The 27,305-nt window shown below is 42.7% G+C and overlaps 1 protein-coding gene across 1 annotated transcript in view; it reads right to left on the bottom strand.

Annotated features, from left to right (window-relative positions):
• Positions 1-2,494: 2,494 nt before the first annotated feature.
• Positions 2,495-27,305, bottom strand: part of TSPAN5 (tetraspanin 5) — an 89,139-nt gene continuing 64,328 nt past the window's right edge. The window contains exons 3-8 of the mRNA XM_075421472.1: positions 15,643-15,789; positions 13,802-13,972; positions 11,688-11,813; positions 8,521-8,568; positions 8,275-8,391; positions 2,495-7,726 (exon numbers count right to left, since the gene is read on the bottom strand). Of these exons, the coding sequence (XP_075277587.1) occupies positions 7,661-7,726; positions 8,275-8,391; positions 8,521-8,568; positions 11,688-11,813; positions 13,802-13,972; positions 15,643-15,789 (675 nt within the window). The 3' untranslated portion in view covers positions 2,495-7,660. The remainder of the gene's footprint in view (positions 7,727-8,274; positions 8,392-8,520; positions 8,569-11,687; positions 11,814-13,801; positions 13,973-15,642; positions 15,790-27,305) is intronic.

Here is a 27,305-nt window from a genome sequence, read left to right as displayed (position 1 = left end):
CACAGTGATGGGAAGATGCCAGTCATGACGGGAAAGGGATTATGTACACAAGGTGGGTATGAAAAGAAACTTGCCTCCAATAGTCCATTTAAGCTCCGAGACTACCAAAATGCAGTAGATGGCACAGGAGTATTCACACAGCAGACTTCCACATCCATTTAATCCAGTGCCAGAAACACACAGAAAAAGCCTCTGACACTAAACTGCAAAACAGCCTCTTACTTAAAAATTCAAAAGACATTTGCTAGTTACAGCGCAATAAAGGCATTGGGAAGAGTGTAGAGCTGTGAACACAGACCAGGACCTCGTGACACCAGGCTCCAAATAGCACAGAACCTCTGCACTGCTGAACGTAACCAGCACATTGACAATCACAGTTCACAGTGGACCCACGTGAGCTCAAGTCTTCTCAGGCATGGAAATAATTTTCATTGATTTAAACAGATCCCAAAATGCATTTGAAAGACCAGTTATCAATGACTTACCTGGTTCTAGAAAGAGACTACTCCTTTTGACACTGGTATAAACTGCAGCTGCTCACACGAGCTGATCATAACCAAAGTTGTGACGCCAAAATTCCCTTTTACCTGGCTGTCTAACAACCTCAGGTTAAGCATTAGCCATATCCTTATCACCAGATTTTTATTAGGGATACCACTGTCACAGCAAGCACAAACAACGGCCAACACCGATATCCTCCTGCTTGCACATGGTTTCCCGGGATGGAATATCAAGCAACATTTCTAGAGAAAACCTGGGACAAGCCCATACACAGAGGTAGAGTCTGTGTAAGGACAACGATGGCTGCGTGTCGCAGTAGGAGGTGGTAACCGAAGAGACTGTATCTGTGCACACAATGGCTGTGCTGTTCTGAGGTGTGCTGCAGCCTGGAGCTGATAAATCATTTATCCTCTGAGCCTCCTTTAATAAAAGAAACTGGATTTAAGCACATTACTCTCATGTGCATTTCACTACTCACTTGAGTGAAGCAAACCAAATTGAAATCACTGACAACGGTTCTGATTAGATGTTTAGAAGATAGATTACATCTAAGCAAAGCTTGACATCTGCTGCTCAGGCTGTGTTATTAACGGTGATGCCAGACATGGGGCCTTTTCATTTGTCTCCTGCCATAGCAAACAAAGCCAGAACGATCGCTGCTGCCACGCTACACAGGACAGGCAGTACCTCCCTGGTGTGTCACATTTGTCTGTGTCTGTAGGACTTCTGCAAGACCTAGCATCACACCAGTCTGGAAGACAGAAAGCACACGTATGTTTTCACATGTCATGGTGTGGAAACACAAGGAAAAGATCCACTTTGCATAAGGAACAAACCCCAGCAGCATGGGCCTTGGATCCACAGGACCCCTTGGTCAAATGAGGCAACGAGACCCAGAAAAGGTCATTTGTTTCAAAAGGCCTAGAAATGGTAACAGCCACAACTTCATGAAACAGTACGCAAGTCTGTTAAGAGTTTGACAGAATGCAGGTAGCCACTCCTAGTCCCCCCTCTCCATCGTGAAAATAACTTATCCAAGTGTGTCCCATCTATTGCACATTAGAAATATTTAGGCAACTCCCTCGACTTTGCTTCTTTTTGATTGCCTTTTTTTCTTCTCTCCCTCCCCAAGGCTTCCACATTTGAATTCTCATTTTGCCAAGTCATTTCCATACATTCAGATAAATCCATATGCCTGAAATATGCAGAAGGCACTGGACTTCAATTTGGATATAGAGACATGCTTTCAAAGCAGTCACAGTGGTGTTTTGTGGACAAAACTGTAGGTTTGAGATATTAGATTGGATTAGCTTGCTCTACAGTTTTTGAAATACTAAAAAAACTGGGCTTCCTCCTCCTCTGTCTAAACAAGCACAAGACATCATTACCCATTTTTACCTGCACAATAAACTAAGCCAGCTGTCTCTTCTTCTGTTTAAGGACATGTTGCACTTAAAAAAGTGAAATTCCCATCTCCCTTTACAAAAGTTTAATTAGGTCATGACAAATCCCCTTTGTGCTGCTCCCTGCAAAGCAGCAACTTCTGAACACCTCTGGGTCACTAAAGTGGTTATGGAGAGAGCTCCAACAGTTGTACTAACGAGCAGCCACAGCAGTCTGAGGAACACCAACGACCTGTCAGAAAGAAGCAGAGCATGTTCAACAACAGTTCACAGTAAATACGGGATCTCCTCACATGGGGATGTGCTCTTCGTCTATTAGCTTATTATTAATTTAAGGGTGGCCACTGGTGGCTTGATAACATATTTTGTGACTTGATTAGAACACAATTTCTACACTGTATGCGAGAGACTTGGGGATTTACATTCTCTGTTAGTTCGGGGGAGGGCAGGCAGGGGCTCTTCTCTTGGAGGAACTTTGCATGAACGTATCTTTGTACCACTGAGTGCTACACAAGAGTACACATTCACAACATTGTATTTCACGCAATTTTATTTATAAAATTGTAATTATCTAACAAATTGCATATAAAATGATTTACTTCAAGTAAATACAGAATACTGCACAACTATTAAAACTATTGTATTGTCCATCATAAGTGTATTAAAACATTCCTAAAAAATGCCTCTATTAAAAAACAAAAATCCAAGAACACAAGTAGCATGATCAAGACCACTTTCAATAGCTTAAAATGAATTACCAGGAAGTTGCATTAACTTCCTAGACTCCAGTTACATCCATTGAGATCAGCATGTGATACAATACCACAGTCTAATGCTAAAGATGACAAGTAATACATTATGCACCTGATCTATGCTCTTCTCCTAGACTGAAGGTAACCAGTCCAAAATCAGAAAACTAAAGCTCAAGTCAAACTCTACTGTGCATGCAGTTCTGTTATAGCAATACTTTCAATCAGTAAGTGTAGTTGGCTTTTACAATCAATTTTACAACTGATAAAAAAGGAACACAAGAGAATACATTCGTGTAAAAAGGAATGATACACAGAGGGTAAATATCGACGCCTTGCCATACACCCCAGGATGATCCAGAGAGAGATTCAGTTGAAACTAATCTGGAATATAGGTATCAGAGAGGGGTCTGAGTCACAAAACCCAAATCCCAATCTCCCCAGAGACTGAGAGAGCTCAAGGTAGTATCATGTCCATCTCTCTCACATACACAGTGTGAACATGAACACACATACGGATGAAGATTTTTATTAACACATTTATATTGCCGAAACACAAAAGACAGCTAGCAGTGCTGCCTGGTGCACGCTAGTAGTCACAGCACTTCTTTTTATACTGTGTGTTAGGGGAGACCAATTCCCCCCACACACACACACACACACACACACACACACACACACCCTTTTCTTCAAGTGGCAAAATCTGGTAACTAATGGATCCAACAGGGTAGTTTTCTTTTGTTTGCTTTAAACAGTTTCATGACCAATTACAGATATCTGAAAAAGCTTCAGAGAAAACAAAAATGGGAGGGAGGAACTGGAACATTCAACAGCGCTTAACATCTGTCAAGATCCAATCTCCTTCCTAGGTCTTTGCAGCACTGCCATTTCAACGCACCCAAAATGCACACACAGCAAGAAGGGAAACGGAATAAAAAATTCACACATGAGTGTCTATTATAACCAACATTGTCAATCAGAATCAATTTTACCAAGGGCATCTCTAAAGTAGTAAAAACACAGGTTAACGTCCATACAGTTCTTATAGCACCATGTTTAGTCCTGCCGCAAGTGACGGCCACCTCCCATGACCGGTCGGGGGTGCTGACTCCAGCCCTCCATTTTGCAGCTTAATGCTGTTCTACCACCAAACAGCAAAAGGGAAAGGCAAGGGCGGTCCCCCCGGCCGTGCCGTGCCCCCCGTGCTGGCCCATGCCAGACACAGCGCTCCCGGCCCCCCGGCCAGGCCTCACTGAGCGGGCACCCCACGGCCATCGGCAAACTCGCACGGTGGGCACCTTCCATGTCTGTCACAAACACTTCTGGGGTGAAAAGCAGTCATGTGCAAGAATCATTTCATCTGCATGCTACTATTTACATTTCAAACACTATTTACACACCAGAGCCACAATTAGCATCTCTCTGCAAGGGGAGAGAAGATGGCTTTCAGGACAGGGTACGCTTGAGCAAGCATCTCCACAGCTTCAAACTCTAAGGGGCACAATCAAAATTAAGGATTTTGAAGCAAAGAGATCCTACTGCTACTGAAACAGACACACACAGAGACAAATAAAACATTTGTCCATTAGGCTATTAATTAAAAAGAGAGAGTGATCAAACAACAGAAAGGCCTGTGAATATGGAGGACATTTAGAAGCAGAGGAGCAAGGACCCTAATGCCCTTTGGCAGGGCTCAGTGGGGAATGCAGAAATGGCTTTAAGCCAGGGCGACTGCTGAAGCTACCAGATCTCGTTAGCAACACCACCATCCCATACAAATCACCCAGCAAACAGAGCTGCTTCACACTCCACACGGGCTATAAGCTTGACAACAAATTTCTGAACAACTGCTACACACTAAAGATACTCAGACTGACCTCTGAACTCACGTCTACCCCACCACCGCACCAGGCAGGCCAGAAATTGCCAAGAAGTCATACTGCCTACCGTATCTTATTGCTTTAGAAAATGAGCCCGTGTAGCCAGCAGTTGTGCTCCAGTTGCAGCTCCCCTGAAGTTTTCACAGAGTTTTCTGAAAGAAAGCTTGCTTGCATTTGGCAGGCTCTGAAAATAACAGATTGACTTCCACAAGCTTTTCAAGCTGGCCACCTAAGCTGCTGAGTAGCTGCTGATGGGGCATTTCTAGGACATCTTACCCAATCTGCAGACAAAAAATGCAGGGTTTCAATGTCCAATATAGATAGCTAATCCTGAATTTTCAGTATGCATCTATCAAACACCTGCAAAAATCAGGAAAATACGAGCACCTCTCGGAAGCGGTGAAGAGGGAAGGATCAACATCTGCAGCAATAACGACAAACTCTAGAAAAATAAGTTATCTAGTGGTTTTTATAAGAACAGTCAGTCATTCTGGGACTCAGCAGAAGCATTGCACATTTGTGTGTATACGTGCAAGTAGTGAGAACAAGATTTGCTCACCTCAGAGCGTCTACCTTCCTATCAGTCTGACACTGCCAGCAGCACGTCCAGCAGACTGAACTCAGAGAACAGCGTGACAAGACAGAAGGCCAATACAATACGACGGCAGAAATTCAAGCAGAAGAATGAAGTTGTCTTCAGAAGCCCACAGCAGCAACAGCAGTATTCAAGATCAGTGGCAACAAGGAATGTTTCTGTAATGCAGTCGTCTTTCTTTTCCTCCAAACCAAAATGCTGGTTCACAACCAAGGCTCATGGGTGGAGGGGTTACTTCCTAAACCACACTTCCCCGATTTCTCCATGCATCGTTTTGTCTCAGTATGGCAACACTAGTGCTGATGATCCGTCTGTCCTGCTGCTATCAGGCAAAATGGTGCATCCCTTTGGGGAGGAAACAAACACTAGTAACTCCTCAAGTTGAGAAGCGGCTAAGAAAAACATAACACTGTGGTGAGGTGGAACCAACTTTATTAAGGACAGTGAATTATAATTGCTTTCAAAGTCTTTAAAAAAAAAAAACTACTCTGAGTCATGGCTGGCCTTTAGCAGCAGATACCAAAGGATATGGAGGCTGCCTGATTCACAGCCAGTCAGTGCGAGTTAACTAGAGGAGGATGAGGTAACGCTCAAAGACAGGAGGACAACAGGACTGTCTGCGGCATCTGTGGAGCGCCAGTGTGCCTACCACCAGCCTTCAGAGGGGAAAAAAACCACGGCCAACTAAAGCACAGAAAGGCAAATTGTGCAAGGGTACATACACTTACATGTTTAAGAGTCACAGGACCAGAAAGGACCTCAACAGGTCATCAGGCCAGCCTTTTATCTGTCCCCCAGAACAGGGAAGCTTTGAAAGCAATGCATTCATCTCCTCTACTCCACATACTTCATTTCAGGAAACTCATCTCAGAAAGATGCTAAGCTCTTACAAAGAGGTGCTACACACCCTTTGCCACTGTCTGACCAAAGCAGGAGCCGAGAGCTCACAGCTTTCAGGACTGGTTCTGCAGATACTGAGAAGGGTCACACAACAAGCTAAAGTTATACAAAGTGCAATAAAACTACCCAAGCCATGGTGAGGTTTGTACGTTCACTATTATCAGTGAAGAACAAAAAAAAAAAATAATCAAAAACTCTAAGCTGGGTGGAGTCTGATGTAACTCTTCTTCCACTATTTGTGCTTTATTCCAGATTCTACTCTCTTTTGTCCAATTCCAAAGAGTCTGTCTTGGCTGATGCCAATATGCGCTTCTATTTTAAAACTTTTATTCCACTGCTTCAGGAATGCTTTTTGCTGCATTTAGTGCAACCAGGGAGACATCTCCATAGCAAGGATTTGTTCACTGGAAGTAAGCATTTACTCTGGCAAAAGCTGTTCTCTCCAACTTCCAAGGGAATGGGATATGATCTTTCCATAATCACATGCACTTACCAATAAATAAGTTTGGATTAGACGGTATTAAAACATACACACAGATTTAAAGCACTGGAGTGTCACAGATTCTTACTCCACAGCTCATGCAAGTAATAACAATTCAAGAACAAAGGAAAAAAAAAGACCAAAGCCTCAGCTAGGAACAGACCAAGGAATTATCTTAAAAGAAGTTTTGCACAAGTATATCAAAGCACTAAAATTAGTGAGATCCCTAAATACATTAGGTTACACAAAATTCCAGAGAAACAAAAGATTTAGCCATATCAGATACATATGTTTTGATTTTTAAGTTAATATATAATTCATTCTTTGAATAGTATTATTCACTTGGACCCAACATCCACACTGCTTTCATACATTTATACAGTTATATCCCATCCTTGCCTTAGGACTGATGTCCTAAGGTATGGCAGCAACCAAAGGCTCTACAACCCTTGTTTGTCCAATATAAAACTCCTTTCCCTTCATACAAGGGTGGAGAAAGGAAGAAAGATGTTGATAAAATTAGGCAATTCTCCCTGTGAGTCTGCTGATTCCAACATCAAAGTACTACAGGGAGATGGCTGGAAGCTTCCATAAAAAAAAAATTTCCCTTGTTTTAAAAACAATTTCTTTTACTGTACAATAGATGCATAGAAAGTTGCTTCCTGCTTGATGAGTTTTGGCCTGCAGCTATGTTTAGCTGTGGAAACAAGAGTGTTCCTTTACAGAGTGGTGAGGAGAGAGACCATCTCAGGAATATTTGGCAGCTATCGAAGAGCTCATGACACGAACAGCATATCCACAGACTACAACGATGCAACTCTGTCCCACTGAATACACCAATTTAAAAAAGTGTCCACTCATTACTCAAGATCAAGAATACAGTAGAGATTCACGGCTCAACAGCTTTCAAACTGGTGGTTTAAAACAAAAAAATTGTTTGTGAGCAGCAGATTTTAAATAGCCCACTCTTCTCTCCCCCACCCCAAAGAAACACGAGTTCACTGCAGTATCAGGAACTTGGGACTTGAGACTACTTGGGAGAGAAGGCTTCCCTGTCACCCATGTCCATACAGCTTGGTGTCGGAGCGACACACTGCAGGTTTCAGAGGATTTCGGTTGTCCAGTGTCTTGTTGTGGTTACTTCAGCAGTTTTACCAGCTGGCTCTGACAGCCTCAATGTCACTAACCAAATTCTGGGCTAAGCATATCCCAAATATCTGGAAGACACAACAGTTTATTCCTTTGGAGTATCAGACAACTCTTTTCATACAGACAAACTCCTTCAGTTATACAGAACTTTGATATGAAAACAAGCAACAGAAAGTTAGAAATCACATGAAGTGTTGTAAGAAAGAAGAATATCCAAAAACTTCTGTAACACCAGTATTTTTATAGTGCCACTGAGTTCCAGGAAATTGAACAGTTCTAGACTCGCTTCACAAAATCAACTGTAAAGGCTTTTCACTGCTCGTTTAAGCATCATCAGAAGCAGTAGGTCTGTACTGGCTTAAAAATCTCTACCTAATGTTCATTTAACACAGAGTGTTAGTTTTGACCTGCAGACAGTTGAAAAGATGCATCCCTACAGATAAAAATTAAACACTCAAAGAAAGCCTCATGCATTTAGCTCCCCTCACTAAAACCTACAGACATTGTATTTTTAAGTGCACAGACACTATTTCCAGTTCTCTCATACAGTTTCCCCCTCATATATTCTATTCATCTGTCGTTCTGTGTAACTCATTACAGAGAATGTGATGGTTACCTGCAGTAATGCTATCCCAATGAATATACCAGCAACTATGGTAAGATTGTCCTGCAACCATTTCTCAAACTGAGGGACACAGCCTTTAGTGTATATAACGATCTGCTGATCAACTTCCTGCCAAGGAGAAGAGGGAAGAAAACAGAGATAATTACATTCAACTATCCCAGAAGTAGAATAACTTGCTCTTGCAAGAGGGATTAAGATCCTTAAAACACCACGTTGAAAAAAGAAAAAAATGCTTACTGGTTTTTGCCTTGCATCGTAGCCACACTGAGTATTAATAACATCTTCCTAGGAGAGAGACACACAGAAGAGGCAATCAGTGAAGTCTCTTCCAAACACCCTCTCCCAGCTCCCCAGAGTTGGTCCTGTATGTAATAAGACAATCACCCTAACTTTGGTTACCGTATTGCTTTTTACAAAACCCCTTCCTCTTCCATTCAGTGCCATTAATTATTTACAACAAACAAGAGCACACATTAAAAACATATTTTCAGCTCTTAGAGCAGCAAGCTGGGAAAACTGACCCTCCACCTGGCTGAACTCTGTGTTCCAGATGCAGGCATTCAGAAGTCAAAGTAAATGGATTAGGGAACATCTATTTTAAGTGAACGAACCTTCTGCTGAAAAGGTTTAGTCTATAATGAAAAAGATGCTAAGACTACTGTTAACATTTTCAGGGTTCAGTCTGTGCAGCTTGGAGAGGTGAGAGGGGACAGTTCTGTTGCAGAAGCTGCAAGTTCTTACCAAGGATGTCTGCAGAAATATACATAGTACCCAGTTTCTGTCCAAGAACTAGGAGGAAAAAGACGAGATGGGGTGATGTGTTCTTACTGCTTATTCTTTCTTACAGGAGCCTGACACCAATGAGAAAGGAGGGGGTTTTTTTTTTCTTACTGCCTCAGATTTAGTACCCCCAAAGCACAGGTAATAAAATTGGCTATGGCAGACTCTTCCTAGCGAAGAAGTGCTACCCATCGGAAGCTGCGTTTACTTTTTATACAGTTATTTCAGGGCAGTAAAATGAAGCAACTGCTTTTGGTGTCAGCCACAATGGCAGCAAAATATTGTTACTGGCTCATATAACAACAGTAAGCAGAAGGAACGACTCAAGGAAGTGAGAAAAATCAGCCAATTTCAGCTAGGTGTACTGAACACCACAATTTAATCAAATTGTGGGAAGTGAGACAGGCAGCCAGCAGAGAAATAGATTTTAAATAGCAGCCATACAGAAAAAGATTTTTCCTCTGACCAGCAGTTAAAGATCCTCTAAGTGTTTCCTCACTTTGCAGTAAGTACATCACCAGGTTGCATCCTGTCAGTTGCTCAAGCTGGATTCCCTTAATGGACCTTTAAGATTTGAGCAATTTGTACCTTTTAATGATATGAATGCTTCTGTCCCAGGATCTAAAATATAACAGCACCATGCACTTCAAGGCTCTAAAAGTAGATAAGATTCCAATAGAGGGATTTTAAGCTTTCGTCTTTGTGCTGAATGCTTACTTGCTTTATATCTGTCTTTTTTGTCTTCAGCCTTGAAATTTGTTAACCGAAAGAAAGCGTGAAGAATGAAATGGAAATAAACCAACTTCTCTAGGTTCTTCTTGTACAGGAATTTGGAACATTTCAACCTACTAAACTACAGCAAAGCGAACTATAGTAGTCCAAATTCATTTTAAGAAGAGACTTATTTTGGCCTACCTTAAACTTACCACTTCCCGATTCAAGCTAAACTAAAAGCAAGTCCTGTTCAATAAAGCATCCACATAACTTTTTGCATCAGTCCAACACTGCACCCTAATTGCAAAAGGAACAAATTTGCTTTCCCAGAGAATAAACCTGTGTTTATCACTGCGATTGAGCCAGTCACAGCTTGGTTACATTTATATCCATTATATGCATGACACTAATATTTTTTAGTCTTTATTTTAAAGGCAATTAAGTGTGTTGCTTCCCTGCAATGAATGAGAATGAGACTTATCTTTAAATTTCTGGTTGCTGCATCATCCCCTAAGAAACTGCATAAGCATATACATACAAAGAGAGCAATAACTTTAGCATGCATTATGCATTTATAGAATTACCTTGTACTGCTGTCACTGGACTGGTTTTATAACTACTGTATTTTTAAAACTGGGTTGTGATGACCTCTCTGTGTGAGTGGGTGGGCAGATAGGCAAACAGCAGGGGGAATCCTAAGCATAATGTAACACTGGAGTCTAACCTACTTGCCATTTTGTTTTAATATTTCATTAAAACATTTTCAGTGATGTTTGTGAGAAAGATCCAAACTGCTGTGAAGACATGTTCACTGCAGAGGAACCAGAACACAGCTTGTGCAAGTGGCAGTACCTTATCAGGAGAGTGGGAGTGCAGCAGTAGCGACTGGATGCCAGGATTAGCAAGGCAGGAAGCACCTGAGGTGCCTGTTGGCAACTTGCCTAACTTTAGTCAGTGCTACAGACTCCTACATTCAAGGAACTGTAAGTCACTCCAGGTGGAGAAAAAGCCACAGCTGAACTACTAGATAATACAAGCACTCATAGGCTGCTTTTTTTAAGCTATATGAAAGTCACATATATGCACTTCGCTGCATAACAGTTTCCCTGCACATACGCATCCCTTTTCCAAGCCTTTCACTGTCAGTGAAATGCTTCCCTACACTTTACCCTTCTTTCTTGATCATGTCCGTACTAGTAACGCATGGCTCCAACATTTGCTGCTTGATGATCCAGAACTATAACTATTTGAAAATACAAGAAAATTTACCAAGTAGCTGTCCCCTCAAACAATTTCTGGCCTTTCAAGTCTGATCTCAGGTGACTGTAGGATAAGCAGTAATTTTAAAAGGGCGGGGGGGGAGTGTATAAATGTCCATACCCAACTAAGACTCTGATGCAAACATATGTCAGTTCTTCAGGGCACAGACTGTCATTCATTACCATACCTAGCACAAACTGGGGCAAGCTGGCTGCAGCCTCTGGACACTCCATCAAATGATGAGTAATATCTGCTTTGGAGTGCCTGATCTTAAAAGTTGCTGTTCTTTAAGGCAGCGAATGAAATATCTGAATAATATTCAACTGAAAGGTCATATTCTTCAACTCATTACAGACTTCTGGTTTTCTAGTTGCTAAAATTAATATGTACGTTCAGCCAAGCCCATGGTACTCGCATTCTAATGAAAAACGGCAAACAGCATACAACGAAGACTTAAGTTAGCTCAGGTTTTTTCCTGACTGCCGAAAAGTTGGTTGTTAAGCTGAGCTGAAGTACAAAAAAAGGTTGGTGAGAAGGTAGTGATCATGCATAACTTCGGGGGGGGGGGGGGAGGGGGGTGTGGTGGAATCTTATAGAGTGATTAAAAATTGGAACAGCAGACCCATCCTACCCTCTTGACTGTCACTTACGGCAGGGTCTTTAGTGCAGCAAGAGAATGGCACACCACAGCGCTCTCGACTTGCGTTGGAATCTGTGCAATTGAAGTAAATATTCAGGTTCCAGTCATCAGCTCCAAAAGCCCCACAGCACTGCCACTAGAACAAAGAAAGGAGAGCTGCTTGATTTTCAGAACAAACAAGTCTCAGAATTAGTAACACGCATCATCGCTGCCAGTTTCTCTCTAGCTTTCAAAACAAAATCTGAGATTCCCTCCGGTTTCATTGAAGCTGGCATGGTTTTGTTTTTTTAAAAAAGACCATTCCAAACCTGCAAGTTGTTCTAAAATTATCATGTGATTAAAGTTATGTTCACACCCTGCAACACTGCTCTCTGGAGAGAAACCCATGGAGCTGATAAGCCTACACACCACCAGAGCTGCACAGGCCTACAGGCTCAGGCCCCAGGGATAGTAGAGCTAAGAGTATCATATTCTGTCCAGTTTAATGTGGTCAGTGTTCTCAACAAAACTAATCAGCTCCAAGGGCTACACTGGTATAGTGACTCCTTTTGCCAGCTTGGGGGAATCCTTGCCTGGCTGTACATCAGACAGCATGAACACATTGTTTCCTGAGCATCACACATTGCACAAATAACATCTTTACTGAAGGCACGCAGAATCCTTCAAAAAATAAATGTGCCAAATGGCAGGCTTACTCTCTAGAAAAACATGCTGAACACACAAAGAATTGGTAAACCTTGCTGAACGTACAAAGAATGGACTGGAGATCAGTGGAGCACTGATGGTTTACAGTATTTAAGCAGTTAGCCCAATGAACCCATCTATGTCAACTTAAAAAAAAAACAAAACACACCCAAACAAGCCACATTTTTAAAAGCATTGGAATGGCAATTCTCTCTTCCTAGATGTAGCACAGTTCCCTCCAAAACACCTGAACATGTTGTCTTCAAGTATTATCTCTACTAGATCAAAAGTAGCTTGCTCTCCAGACTCATGCTGCCCCTGATTTATCTGCTAAAATTGCTAATCCAGTTAGGAGAGTAAATTTTATGTAGCGCCTGCAAAATTGGACTGTAGCCTTTTGGTTGCATACAAGTGGACCACTGATTTCAGACTGTGATCACCTCTGACCTTCTCCCATCTGGACAAGATTCAAACCAGTGCAACGATCCACATCCTGTTACTTACCCACTTGCCATTTTTACCCCCCAAGGCATATAGACACAAATCAAACACTGAATGAAATTATTTTACTTGCAGAATGCAGAAAAATTAGTAGAACATGATTTCAACCAACACTTAATCACATTAGTTACACCGTACCAAATTCAAAGAGGAGTTCATCAACACAGGCAAGAACTGAGTACTGGAACAAGAAGGTACTGGCGAAATAACTTTGGGCAAAAGTCAGTGCAAGACTCCTTTACACACAGTGACAAATTACAGAGCTTAACCCGCACAAGCGTGTGCATCTCTGGCTTTACCCTTCCCTCCGAAGTGCAGATGTAGCATCATTTAGAGATTTCCTATGAGAACTTTACAAGTTACCCACTTCGTTAGTCTAATTGCATTATCTGCTTAAAAACAAGTAACTTCGTAGTTTCACACAGACCAGCTAAACATCTCTGCCACCCTGCAGTGTGGTGTAGCACCTCTAACGTTGCTAAAACTACACCTTCATCTCAGAACCCAAGTAAGCTTCGAAAAAAGATTATTTTTCTTAAACAGGTGTGATACTCCTACAACAAAATATTTTGAAAACCCCTCCCCTCAAGAACCCTTAAATATCTTCATACACATATGGAATATGCTCAAAAAAACTGAACACAGGACACTGATAGTTAACTTGTAGATTTGACACACTATCTTTAAGTCTTCAAGAATAAGTCATCCCAACTCTCCACCTTGTTTTGCTCAGTCATACATCAAGAAATAGAACACTTTTCACAGGTGCTGTGTGTTTGTAGATGTTCTGTAAAGAGAAATATACATACATATTCAAAAGTATTATATGCTAGAATATTTCTGTTTTGCTTGAAGAAACCAAACAGATGGGAAATAAAAAAACAGAGCAGTTCTTTAAAGTAAACTTTACAAAAAAAAAATAAACACAGTCCAACTTACATATTCCTGTGTGAAGTCTATGAGGTTTTGCAAATCAATATCATCTCGGTATGCTCTGATGTTGTTGTTTATAAAGAAATACAGCTGGTCCTTTATCCAGTCTTTGAAAACAAACGCTAGAACACCAGCAGTGAGCTCCAAGAAGAAAATAATTCCAAGAAACACAGAAAACTATAAAGAAAAAGAAAAAGGTTAAAGTTATGTTGCTTTATAACCAAAACCTTATTTTCAAGGCTCACAATTGTGTTCAGTGTTAGGGCTTTATCCTTTTCAGCGCAAGTTCAAGCTATTCTAGCACACATGAAATTTTAAATTAAAACTGCACCATTTTTAATTAGGGTTCTAGTACAGGAATCTTCAGTCTATTCTAATAAATAATAAAAATGCCAACAAATTCAAACTTTGGACACTTCATTGGGATTTTCAAAGAGGTCCAAGAGAATTCGCCGTAAATTTCAACAGAGATGGCTACTCACCACCTGTAGGGCCCTCTGAAAACTTGTCTTAAATTTCTACGTAGGCACTTACCTTTTCAAAGGCATAAACAACCAACAGTGCCACTGAAATGCTTTCTAAGCAACTTCTCTTTAGACACCTTCATTGGTAAAGCTTTGCCTAAGCAGACAAAGCAAAACTTGGTAACAGCAGAAATTAATTAATGACTAAGTTGGAGCAGAATGTCTATGGAATGACTCACATCCACATTAAAACCAAATGAAGCTGCTGTGATTAATGCAAATGTAATGGATGCCAAAGGCATTACTAATGATCTGCCACTTTCTCTAACCATCTCCACTGAGTCTACGCTGTTTTAAAAGACAAAGGGGTCCTCGTATACTGGAAGTCCATCCCTTTTGCAACTGTGCTTATGAGTTTCATTTTAGTATGCTCTCTGTGTTTGTTAATTTTTAATTTCTCCTGCAGCTGCTGTATAGGAAGCTATTTCTGGTACAGCAGATGGGTTCATTTTAGGCGAGCTAAGAGAAGCGAGAAAGAGGAGAAAAAAAGTGCTACAGTAGCTCCCCCCCCCCTTTTTTTTAAGCAACACAAGAGTAAACTAGAACTATCCCAAGCTGCTTTATAAATGTTTCAACAACTGTAACTCTCAACTCCCCTTATACAAGGTGTCTACAGTAGCCAAATATGTCATTTCAAGGCAGTTGTTTCACTGGAAACCTTTTCACATATATATTATCAGTTAATGGTTATGAAGACACAACTACTACCGAGGCTGTGCTCACCTCTGGAAGCTGAGGTGGTGGAGGAAAGAATCTTAAATTGATCTAAAATGGAACACAATACTCTCAAGCCCCAGCACAACAGTAAACAATGAAGCCTTTTCAAATTAACTAAACAGTACAGAATTGAGGATTTCAGCAAGCCACTTCTCGTAACAGTCCTATTCTCTTCTGTACCACGAGGGGCACTTGCAGAGCAGAAATCACACGGGTCACATTCAGTGGTGTATCTATATTCCTCACATTTCATAGGCAGCTTCTTATGGACTCAAAGTTCAACATGCATTCTTAGCAGAAGTTTCTCTCTTTTCGTGACAGGAAAGCAAGTTGTTAGGCTATATCCATATGAAAGTAAGTAGTTCCATGTTATGATTCTTACCATCAGTTAGTTTCAAACCTTAAAAAAACCTTACAGTAAGTACCAGAGACTGAAGAGCTGTAAACAGTTAAGTAAAAGCAATTCACAGAACAGTACTCGCACATCAGATAACACCTTCCACTTCCCAAAAGACATCTTAAAAATCTTTACACAGTTAAGCAGAAACAGACAACATGACTTATGCTATATAACTGATGAACACCACAGTTGCAAAGGCTACTTACAAACTTGAGTAGAAAGGTATTCTCTCGCAAAGCTCCAATGCATCCTGCAAATCCCAAAATGAACATAACTCCTCCTACCACTAGGAAGAGCCAAACTGGATCAAAGCCTCCCAGGTCAGTGATGGAAGAGATATTGGACAGCACTCCCTGGGAAAGAAACAATGCCATGGGATAACAAGTATGTTCAGTTTTCAGTTGTACAACTTCTGCTTGCATTTTTCTTTTTAAAAAGGTAGAAGACTACAGCAGTGTTCTGCAGTACAGCAAGAAAATACAGTTAAAATCTTTGCACTCAAATAAGATAAAAAGGGCTATTACGTACAATATTTCTGAATCGACACATGGAATGAATAACAAAACGTGCTTCTAGAGTCCTCTGTGAGAAACCCACAGGGCATTTTGCTGCTTCTGTAGCTATGAGAATTAGTCTGCCACAAAGTCAGAACAGATATTTGAACAAAACAACTCCATCTTACTGCCCATGCTGAGAAGCATTTTAGGTATCATATACATTGTTTATGTAAGCAGAGTTACACATGTTACGACCGAAAAAGCAGTCAATAGCAAGAACACCACTTTGACTTCAGCATTTATGCTCAGTATTTGCAGCAATTTGCAGAAATTAAAAGTGAGCTCCTAGGTTGCAGCACCTTGCAACAACGAATGTTACACCAAAATTTGACAAACTAGATACCTAGCCAATTCAACTTCAGGCATCTACAGTGCCAAAACCTCATATAAATAACATATGGCTACTGATTAATCAGCAGGGAAAATTTTAAAATAACATTAAGTCTCTTAGTAGGACATAAGGCAGTTTAAGGACTTGTCTTGGGAGACGGTTTGCACTAACTTAGATTAGACCTATCGCAAGGTAAACCACACATGCTATGTTTTAGACAGGACAGCAGAGGCTGCTTGTAATGCCACTGTCCCCCTAGAAGCAGAGCTTCGGTTGCGACGCCAGCAGGAACGCCTGAGGAACTATTTTAATTTTTTGAACACGTTTTAACCAGAGTTTGGCTGATGTTGAACAGATGGGTCATATAAAGAAGTAAATACAAAGTCTTCCTTCCAGTGAGTTTGCACAGGAACAGTTACAGTTTCCTAAACCCTTTCGGCAGCAAAAAAGCTGAAGTATCACTGTTTCTTCATTCAGCTCCCCAGTGCTGTAGGTCAATGCAAAGCACACTGCTGCAGCAGACATTTCTCCACGTGTTTCTCAATGAAGCCTGAATCCAGGCTGAGTTCTTTGGACTACTGCTTTCCATACTAACTCCTGAATGAAGCTGTGGCTTGAAAAGCAACAATACACACCTTTACTTCTACAGCTCCTTATCTGCAGAATTAAGCTCTTCACCCTTTTCCTCTTTCTTATTGATATCCCCTTTGCTTCTTTGAAATAGTCCCAAAATGGCAATAATTTTGAAGGAAGTTATTATGACCTCATTTCCAAAAGTTGTTAGTAACACTGTTAACTGTTGACAGCCATGGCTTTAGACATGTGATTTTATTTTTTTAATATATATATATATACTCAGTTTAGACCATCCAGAATACATAAATAGTCATATAATCAATACCTCTTGTATTCCACATAGTCTGCAACTACTTTCATAATTTCCCAAGCACAACTGACACTGAGTAACCGAAGACAGTACTTAAAAGTTTTTAATTCTGCAGACAACAGTCTAGATAAAACAGACACGTGAATTTCTCCAACACACACAGCATGGAGCCTTGGAAAAGGCCAGCATGCTAAAAGCAGAGGAAAAGCTGACTACACCCCAATCCTAAAGTACAAACAATAAAACAACAGCATGAACAGCATTCTCAAGCCAGATTCTCCTCCCCGTTATTACAGAAGGCTATCTGACAGAGAAGGATAAAAAAAACTTTAAAAAAATCACATTCATCACTTTCCTCCTACATTACATATAGTACTAGTCTTATTGTCATTCACTAAAAAGACAAAAATAGACGTAAGGCATGATTTAACACAACATTGCTCAAAGCCAGTATTGCTATCGAAGCAGACTAGTTAGCACATTCCTTTTTCGAACTAACTACTGATGAGATCACAGAATCACAGAATCACAGAATAGTAGGGGTTGGAAGGGACCTCTGTGGGTCATCTAGTCCAACCCCCCTGCCGAAGCAGGGTCACCTACAGCAGGCTGCACAGGATCTTGTCCAGGCGGGTCTTGAATATCTCCAGAGAAGGAGACTCCACAACCTCCCTGGGCAGCCTGTTCCAGTGCTCCGTCACTCTCAGAGGGAAGAAGTTCCTCCTCATGTTCAGACGGAACTTCCTGTGCCTCAGTTTGTGCCCATTGCCCCTTGTCCTGTCACTGGGCACCACTGAAAAGAGCTTGGCCCCATCCTCCTGACACCCACCCTTCAGATATTTGTAGGCATTTATAAGGTCCCCTCGCAGCCTTCTCTTCTTCAGGCTGAACAAGCCCAGTTCCCTCAACCTCTCCTCGTAGTGGAGATGCTCCAGTCCCCTCACCATCCTTGTAGCCCTCCGCTGGACTCTCTCCAGTAGCTCTTCATCCTTCTTGAACTGGGGAGCCCAGAACTGGACACAGTACTCTAGATGAGGCCTCACCAGGGCAGTGTAGAGGGGAAGGAGAACCTCCCTTGTCCTGCTGGCCACACTCTTCTTGATGCACCCCAGGATCCCATTGGCTTTCTTGGTAGCCAGGGCACACTGCTGGCTCATGGTTAACCTGTCGTCCACCAGGACACCCAGGTCCCTCTCCGCAGAGCTGCTCTCCAGCAGGTCCACCCCAAGCCTGTACTGGTGCATGAGGTTGTTCCTCCCCAGGTGCAGGACCCTGCACTTGCCCTTGTTGAACCTCATCAGGTTCCTCTCTGCCCAGCTTTCCAGCCTATCCAGGTCACGCTGAATGGCAGCACAGCCTTCCGGTGTACCTACCACACCTCCCAGTTTGGTGTCATCAGCAAACTTGCTGAGGGTACATTCTAACTCTTCATCCAGGTCGTTGATGAAGAAGTTAAACAAGACTGGGCCCAGTACTGACCCCTGAGGGACACCACTTGTCACCAGCCTCCAACTAGACTCAGCGCCGCTGATGACAACCCTCTGAGTTCTGCCATTCAGCCAGTTCTCTATCCACTTCACCGACCACTCATCCAGCCCACACTTCCTCAGCTTCCCCAGGAGGATATCATGGGAGACTGTGTCGAAAGCCTTGCTGAAGTCAAGGTAGATAACATCCACAGCTCTCCCTTCGTCTACCCAGCCAGTCATGTCATCGTAGAAAGCTATCAGATTGGTCAGGCATGATTTCCCCTTGGTGAATCCATGCTGACTACTCCTGATAACCTTCTTTTCTTCCACTTGCTTGTTGATGATGGCCTCCAGGATAAGCTGCTCCATCACCTTTCCCGGGATGGAGGTGAGGCTGACCGGCCTGTAGTTCCCTGGGTCCTCCTTCTTGCCCTTTTTGAAGATTGGAGTGACATTGGCCTTTCTCCAGTCCTCGGGCACCTCTCCTGTCCTCCAGGACCTCTCAAAGATGATGGAGAGTGGCTCAGCAATGACATCCGCCAGCTCCCTCAGCACTCGTGGGTGCATTCCATCGGGGCCCATGGATTTGTGGACATCCAGATCGCTTAAGCGATCCCTCACACAGTCCTCCTCGACCAAGGGAAAGTCGTTCTCTTTGTAGGCTTCATCTCTTCCCTCCGGGGCCTGGGATTCCTGAGGGCCAGCCTTAGCACTGAAGACTGAAGCAAAGAAGGCATTCAGTAGTTCTGCCTTCTCCGCATCCTCCATCACCAGGACACCCTCCTCATTCAGCAGCGGCCCCACGTTGTCCCTAGCCTTCCTTTTGCTGCTGATGTAGTTGAAGAACCCCTTCTTGTTGTTTTTGACATCCCTTGCCAGCTTCAATTCCAGGTGAGCCTTGGCCTTCCTCGTCGCATCCCTGCATGCTCTCACTACGTTTCTGTACTCTTCCCAAGTGGCCTGTCCCTCTTTCCACATTCTATGCACCTTTCCCTTCTGCCTGATCTCCGCTAGAAGCTCCTTGTTTAACCATGCAGGTCTCCTGCCTCCTTTGCTAAATTTCTTTCTCAGGGGGATGCATTGCTCCTGTGCATGGAAGAAGTGTTGTTTAAAAAGCGACCAGCACTCATGGACCCCCCTGCCTTCGAGAGCCCTGGCCCACGGGATTCCTCCCAGTAGCTCCTTGAAGAGGGCAAAGTCAGCCCTCCTGAGGTCCAGGGTTTTGATCCTGCTTATCGCCCTGCTTCCTCCATGCAGGATCCTGAACTCGACCATTTCATGGTCACTGCAGCCGAGTCTACCTCCAACCTTCACGTCCTCCACCAGTCCCTCCTTGTTTGTTAACACGAGGTCCAGCAGCGCGCCTTTCCTTGTTGGTTCCTCCACCACTTGCATCAGAAAGTTATCATCAATGCTCTGTAGGAACCTCCTGGATTGCGCCTGCCTAGCTGTATGGTCTTCCCAGCTGATGTCAGGGTGGTTGAAGTCCCCCATGAGAACCAGAGCCTGTGACTGTGAGGCTGCTTGCAGCTGCCTGTAGAAGGCCTCATCAACCTCCTCCTCCTGGTCAGGTGGCCTATAGTATACACCCACCGTAATGTCACCCGTGTGAGCCTGTCCCTTAATTCTAACCCACAAGCTTTCAACTCCTTCTTCACTTGCCCCCAGGCCAAGCTCAATGCATTCCAGTACATTCAGATGGTACAAGCCAAGCTGAAATGAACACCTACCCATCTCAACACTTCAGTCAACTTGAGCAAAAGTTTTCCACTACTTTTGCTTCATGAAATTTGTGACAGAAATCAAAGACATAACTTTCTGTCTAAGACTACGAGCAAAATAAACAGTATAATCCAGTAACACACAAACCTTTGAAAAAGTTATGGCCTTGGCCATGCAGAAGTCAGGAAACATGAGCTCTGCCCCAAGCGACTGCTAAAATGGCAAGTTTCCTGATGACACCAAACTGGCAGGTGTGGTAGATACACCAGAAGGCTGTGCTGCCATTCAGCATGACCTGGACAGGCTGGAAAGTTGGGCAGAGAGGAACCTGATGAAGTTCAACAAGGGCAAGTGCAGGGTCCTGCACCTGGGGAGGAACAACCCCATGCATCAGTACAGGCTTGGGGCGGACCTGCTGGAGAGCAGCTCTGCAGAGAGGGACCTGGGTGTCCTACTGGACGACAGGTTGACCATGAACCAGCAGTGTGCCCTGGCTGCCAAGAAGCCCAATGGCATTCTGGGATGCATTAGGAGGAGTGTGGCCAGCAGGTCGAGGGAGGTTCTCCTTCCCCTCTACACTGCCCTAGTGAGGCCCCATCTGGAGTACTCTGTCCAGTTCTGGGCTCCCGACTTGAAGAAAGATGAGGAGCTACTGGAGAGAGTCCAGCAGAGGGCTACAAGGATGGTGAGGGGACCGGAGCATCTCTCCTACGAGGAGAGGCTGAGGGAGCTGCGCTTGTTCAGCCTGAAGAAGAGAAGGCTGCGAGGGGACCTAATAAATGCTTACAAATATCTGAAGGGTGGGTGTCAGGAGGATGGGGCCAAGCTCTTTTCAGTGGTGTCCAGCGACAGGACAAGGGACAATGGGCACAAACTGAAGCATAGGAAGTTCCGTCTGAACATGAGGAAGAACTTCCCTGTGAGGGTGACGGAGCACTGGAAGAGGCTGCCCAGGGAGGTGGTAGAGTCTCCTTCTCTGGAGATATTCAAGACCCGCCTGGACAAGGTCCTCTACAACCTACTGTGGGTGACCCTGCTTGGGCAGGAGGGTTGGACTAGATGACCCACAGAGGTCCCTTCCAACCCCTACCATTCTGTGATTCTGTGATTCTTCACAAAGTTTTTAAGTCCTTTCTATGCTTCCCCTCTGTGCCTGTATAGTTACCATAAAATGTGAAGAAATTTTGCCTTAAAGCAAACACTACTACTCATTTCTTTTAACATGACCTGATTTTGGAATTAATGGACTGTAGTGTAGTAGAGCCAGAAAACAGTCACTGGAGAAAGACTGTTGCCTTTGTATTATAATTATTTTACTTAAAAAAAAAAAATATCCAAGAAGAATGAACAGTCATTTAAGTCCCTCCTCATAAGACACTTTGTCTTCCCTTAAAAAAAAACCTTCAAACCAAAAAAAGCCACCATACCAAACTAACAAAAAAACCCCTCAAACAACCCCCCCAAAAAAACCCACAGCAAATTAATATGTTTAATCAAGTTCCTTCCACAGGAAAAGAAGAAATCCAAGTTAAATTCAGCTCACATTTCTGGACAGAGTGAAGCTAGGGATAATATAAAAAGGTGTTAGTGAGAAGAAATATACTACTTTGCATTTTGTCACACTTCCATTAAAAGTTGATGACAATAAAATTTACTCAGTCAGTTGTATATTGCCTTTCTGATCATGTCCTTTCCCACTTAACTTGATTTTCTAGCACTGCCAGGCTCTTAGCACCCCGGCATGCCACAGGTTGGCCAGCCACCCACCAAAAGTCACTAATTGCTGGTCTCCTCAGGCTCCAGATCCTCAGGGTAGCTATGATCTGACATTTACTGAAACAGAACAGCACAAGCTTTATCTGCCATTGCTCGCCGTCTTTGGAAAGCACCTCTGAGTGCATCTTTTGCTAGACCACATATATCAATCATAAGCCTAGCTTGCATAAACCCCAAATAACACACCCTGACAGCACAAAGCACGTACCCCATAATTCTCGTTTGTGTTCCCTCCATATGAATCCCAAGTCCTGAGTATTCCGGACAGACATCTCGGGATATACAATCTTCAGAGAGGCTTTGGCAATAAAACAGTAGCTAGCAGCAGGAATGACAAACACAGACAATGCTCTGTGGTTACAGCTAGAGATGCACAGAGGCAGTCTGACAGAAGATGGCTGCTTACTGCTGAAATACGGTTTTCAAGTCTTGTTTTTTTCTGGACACTTACAAATAGGGTCTTTGAAGAGACAGTGGTGCAATACTTCAAAGAAAAGCATATTTTGCTTCAAGAAGCAAGGGAATGACCGGGGAATATTATCTCACTTTATGCTGTTAAGAAGAACTAAACATACAGTCCTACAGGCACATACTTTTCCTACCCACCACAAGTTCCTATAATGTCTGCTACCACAGTAGTCAGTATTTTTTGGCTGCAATAGCTGCTTCTGGGGAAAGTTTGTCAGAGAGGTACAAATTCCTGGTAGCAACCAGTTCTGTCTTCATCCTATCTTTAGCCAAAAGCAGGAGAGAATATTTCCAGAGGTGCTTAGGCAGAGGATCAGGAATCTCATATTCTAACATTGCATCCTCCAGTGACATGCTCTGAATCCTCAGGGTGACCAGTCAGTCACAGAATATATGGTGACTGTCTGTTGACTGATCTCTTGCATCAATGCAAAACCTAAACAAACCACCTGTAAATCCTTTAAAGTGAGGCTTTCCACAAATCCAAAGTATTTTTCTCAGCGATACTACTGCAGTAGTCCACTCTAACCTTTACTGTTAAATAGTTGCAAGTACTACTGATGCTGTAGCATCTGAAAGAAGGAAATATTTTTTTTTCCTAAATCCACATTCCCATCTTGGAAGTATGGTTATTTTTCTGGGGTACACACACATCACTTTCTTGGTAGTTTAGGCATGTGTGTAATCTTTATTTGGCAGTAAACACTTTGTGCTAAACTACACACTCTAATACTTTTCTTCTCACGATGGCGTCAATCCAGAGCTCTGCTGTAGTCCCACAAGGAGAGCCAGTAGGACATGTTCCCTGGCTCATTTCCAGCTCATCTGTTTGCTCCATTTCCCCACCCTCAATTGCCTGTTGTACGTTACAGCGCCTGGGTTATTATTTAACATTTTAATCCACCACAAGTCAAACATTGGAGTAGTGAAGCAACAAAAGCATCATCCATAATTGAAGTAAAATCAATAATAGTGAAGTTATGAAAAAGTTTCTTTATGTGTGAAATGGTACTTCACTTCAATCACTACAACACAACGATGTAGGCATGGAACAGAAAAGACTGATCTCATATTCCAACCCCACCCTAAATTCAGGAGAGCAAGTAAAGTGAAACAGTAGGACCCGCTCTTTTCTCCAACAAAAGGATGGGGGGAAGAGACATTGGTGGTGCCTTCTGCCACACCAAGAAACACGAGACAGAACTAAGTCAGGTCTGCCAGAAGCTCCTGCAGAACTGCAGTCTTAAAGTATATGCACAGGCAGAAAAAAGCATCTACAAGAGATGCCTGAATCCAGCGACAGATCCTCTGCTGCCATGCTGGTTTTTTCCCACCGTCAGAGCCCTCCCCCCTGAATCTCATGCATAGCCCAAGCAAGAACAAGGCAAAGGAAAAATGCTGGTCTTGAAGACAGTAACTCAAGAAGGGTCCTCCTAATATTATAGCTGCACTATTGCTTGCCTTTATCCCTCCCATCAACAAAGAAAAAGGAAGCAACAGTCACTCAGAAAATCAATAAGGGTGTACACCCCTCACCCCTTCTCCATCTTGTGCTCTTTAAGATCATCAGGGCAATTTGCACCACTTTCCAGGGACAGATCTCAGACTGCAGCTCCTACCTTTCATGTACATCCACATTAGCATTTCAGGTTAGATTCAGGAGTCCATTTAAAGGGATTGCACACAAGCTATGCTTCGGTTCACACCAGGGAACAGTCCCAAAGCACACAGACTAGGTTACTTACAAATGAAGATGTGCCCCTGGAACATAACTCCTGCTCCAGCCACCAGCAGGCATTCAGTCCATGAGATCACGCTTGAACTAGGCCGAAGAAAAATCAAACCTTTCAAATCCTGTAGAGTGTGCAGATTGTGTCTTTTAACACCATTCCTCTCCTACTGGTCCACACTACTTGCACTCAGCAGATTTGGCCTTTGCATGCTGAACCCAGAAAGTTACTTGAATTTCTCCAGAATGTATGGATGCCAACACAACTTCTTGGTTGGAGCAGTGCCCCAGTGTTGGCACACTTACACGATCTGACTGCGTTCCTGGTTCCCAATGAGGCCAAAAAAAGGGAGTCACAAGTGCATTCACAAACAAGGGAGATTTCCAGGCCACCTGTGGCTGTGGCTAGTGTAGAGAATCCACTGCCACATTCACGTCTCAAAAATGTTCCTGGAAGTTTGCTACACCATTGCTTCTCTCTGGAACAGCTGATTTCACAGGCACAGTACCATCTCCAAGTGAAAACACTGTAGCCAGCAGCAATTTTGAAAAGCTGACCCAGTAATGAAAATTCAAGGTATCTTGAGTCAGACAACTTAGGACAATCATCATCCTAGGGAACAAAGAGTTGATACACTGTGATAGTATATGGAATTTGGCCCACAGGAGTGCATGTAAAGGAACAGGACTCAACACATCAGTCCCCATGACAAATAACATCTCAGAGGGCTATTAAAAAGTAAAACGAAGCAACCAACACCAGTAGAATAGGACAAATGGGCTCTTTTTTTTCCATGTCTTCCAAGATGGGAAAACCTTCTCCGCTGCAGAATCCCATTACGGGGTGGGGCAGCGAACACACACAAAAAAAAGCAGATGGTCAGAAAAAGGTTCAGCAATACAAGATTTTCTGAAGCATTTCTTCTCTGCAAACAGAGGATTAGCCTTTCCACAAGCTCATCTGCAGGACTTAGAATCACTGACAAACAAGAACATATGGATGTGATGGGAAATAAAAGTATTTCCAAATGCATGATTTTAAAACAGAAAAATGTCTCTCTACTTTGTTAGTCATAAAATCTATGCAGTTTCTCCACGCTGTGCATCTGAATGAGCATGGAGAACAGAACAGTCACTGGAACACGCCAGATTAATTTCACTCCAGAATTTTGTCTCTGCAAGCAAGAAACTAGATGGGAGGATGTTTACAAATATTATTTTCTTGATTTTTCTTGGTTTTGCATTTCAAACAGCAAACAGCAATAGTAGCAGAAGTTTATTTTTCAAGTGTTTAGGGAAGAACTAGTCTAGCTTTCTTGTCATGACAAAGCAGAGTTTAATAGGTAAATAACTGGCATAAATACACCTCAAAATCACAGTGCTTTCCTTCTAAAAACTCCCTCTCCATGGACAGTCTTATAAGGTCTCAGAAGACATAACAGCATTTCATCACTTAGTCTCATAAACATAAATCTCCTGCAGTGAGAGAACCAGGAAGCTTATTTTCCTAAATGCCTACTGGTACTATACCATGAACACTCCCAATGAGCCTTAAGACCACATTATGTAATATATACAACCGAGAGGGGAAACAGACATTTTGCACAAGTCTATTTTATTTTTAAAAAATCAACAGAATAAATGACTTGAAGTGGTTAAAAAAGCCGGTGAAATATAAACATTTTTCTCCTGTTGCTGAGCAAAGGTAGTGTAAGTTGCATGGGCTTACTACAGACTCTTTATACATTAACAACATTCATGTCACTGCTGGCGGGTGTGGGTGGAAATCAGCTGCCACAGATGAACTTTTTTATAGTACAAGCCCAAGTCTGGGGTGCCTGAAAACACTGTGATATTGTGAGCTATATAGTGCATCCATGTATAGATAGCTTTATTCATCCTCCAAGTTTATTGCCCCCACCCTGCCCTCCAGCTCTCTTTCAGGTTCATGACTCAGAATGCTAATTGCCCAGTTTTTGTTTAGGGCTGGCTGACTGGCTGTCAAGCCAATTCTATCGCCTATTTGACAAATGAGCTCTTTCGCCTCCCTGCAAAGGCTGTAAGGAAGGTCATGAGACTGTATAGTGTGCTTTTTTTATTCTTTACAACAAAGTTTAAAGAGGACATTTCCAGCCAACTTAGGAAAACACGAGAAACTAGCCACCAAGCCCACAAATCTACCCCAAATTGTTTTTAGTTGGCAGCAAACAGGACTCCTGTAAAATGTGGATTATTTCTTTACATCCTGCATTTTTAATGTGGCCTGGCACACTATCTTTTAATCTTAAAAAGATTCTGTAAAGCAGCAAAAGTATATACAAAAGTTGATGGCCAAGTTTTAAAATAACACAGCTGGATATTAAGCCACACAGTTCAAGACAGAAGTAAATCAAAATCCTCCCCACCACCAAATCAGTTTACAGTAGAGGAGTCCTTCTGAAAATCCAATCCAGAAAAAAAGCCTTACAAATTTATGTTTACACACTATATAACAGCAGCACCAAAGTTCAACTTTGATGAAGACTTAGTTCATTGGGACAGCAGCAGTCTTCATAGAATAGTTGAAGTTGGAAGGGACCTCTGGAGATCCACCTGGTCACTTAGACTTAGCTGCCTAAGACTGTGTCCAGACTGCTTTTCAATATCCCCAAAGAGGGAGACTCCACATCATCTCTGGGCAAACCATGCCAGTGCTCAGTTACCCTCACAGTAAGAAAAAAGTGTTTCCTGATGCTCAGAGGGAACTTCCTGTGTTTCAGTTTGTGCCCATTACCTCTGCCACTGGGCACCCTGAAAACAGCTTGGCTCCATCCTCTTTGCACTCTCCCTTTAGGTACTTCTACACATTAATATTCCCCTGAGCCTGCTCTTCTCTCCCAGGTTCTTCTCTGCAAAGCTGCTTTGCTGTCCTACAGTATACCATTGCAACAG

This window comes from Opisthocomus hoazin, chromosome 5 (genome assembly GCF_030867145.1).
Source record: "Opisthocomus hoazin isolate bOpiHoa1 chromosome 5, bOpiHoa1.hap1, whole genome shotgun sequence".
Classification (NCBI taxonomy): domain Eukaryota; kingdom Metazoa; phylum Chordata; class Aves; order Opisthocomiformes; family Opisthocomidae; genus Opisthocomus; species Opisthocomus hoazin.
This window is presented reverse-complemented; position numbering and strand designations above follow the sequence as displayed.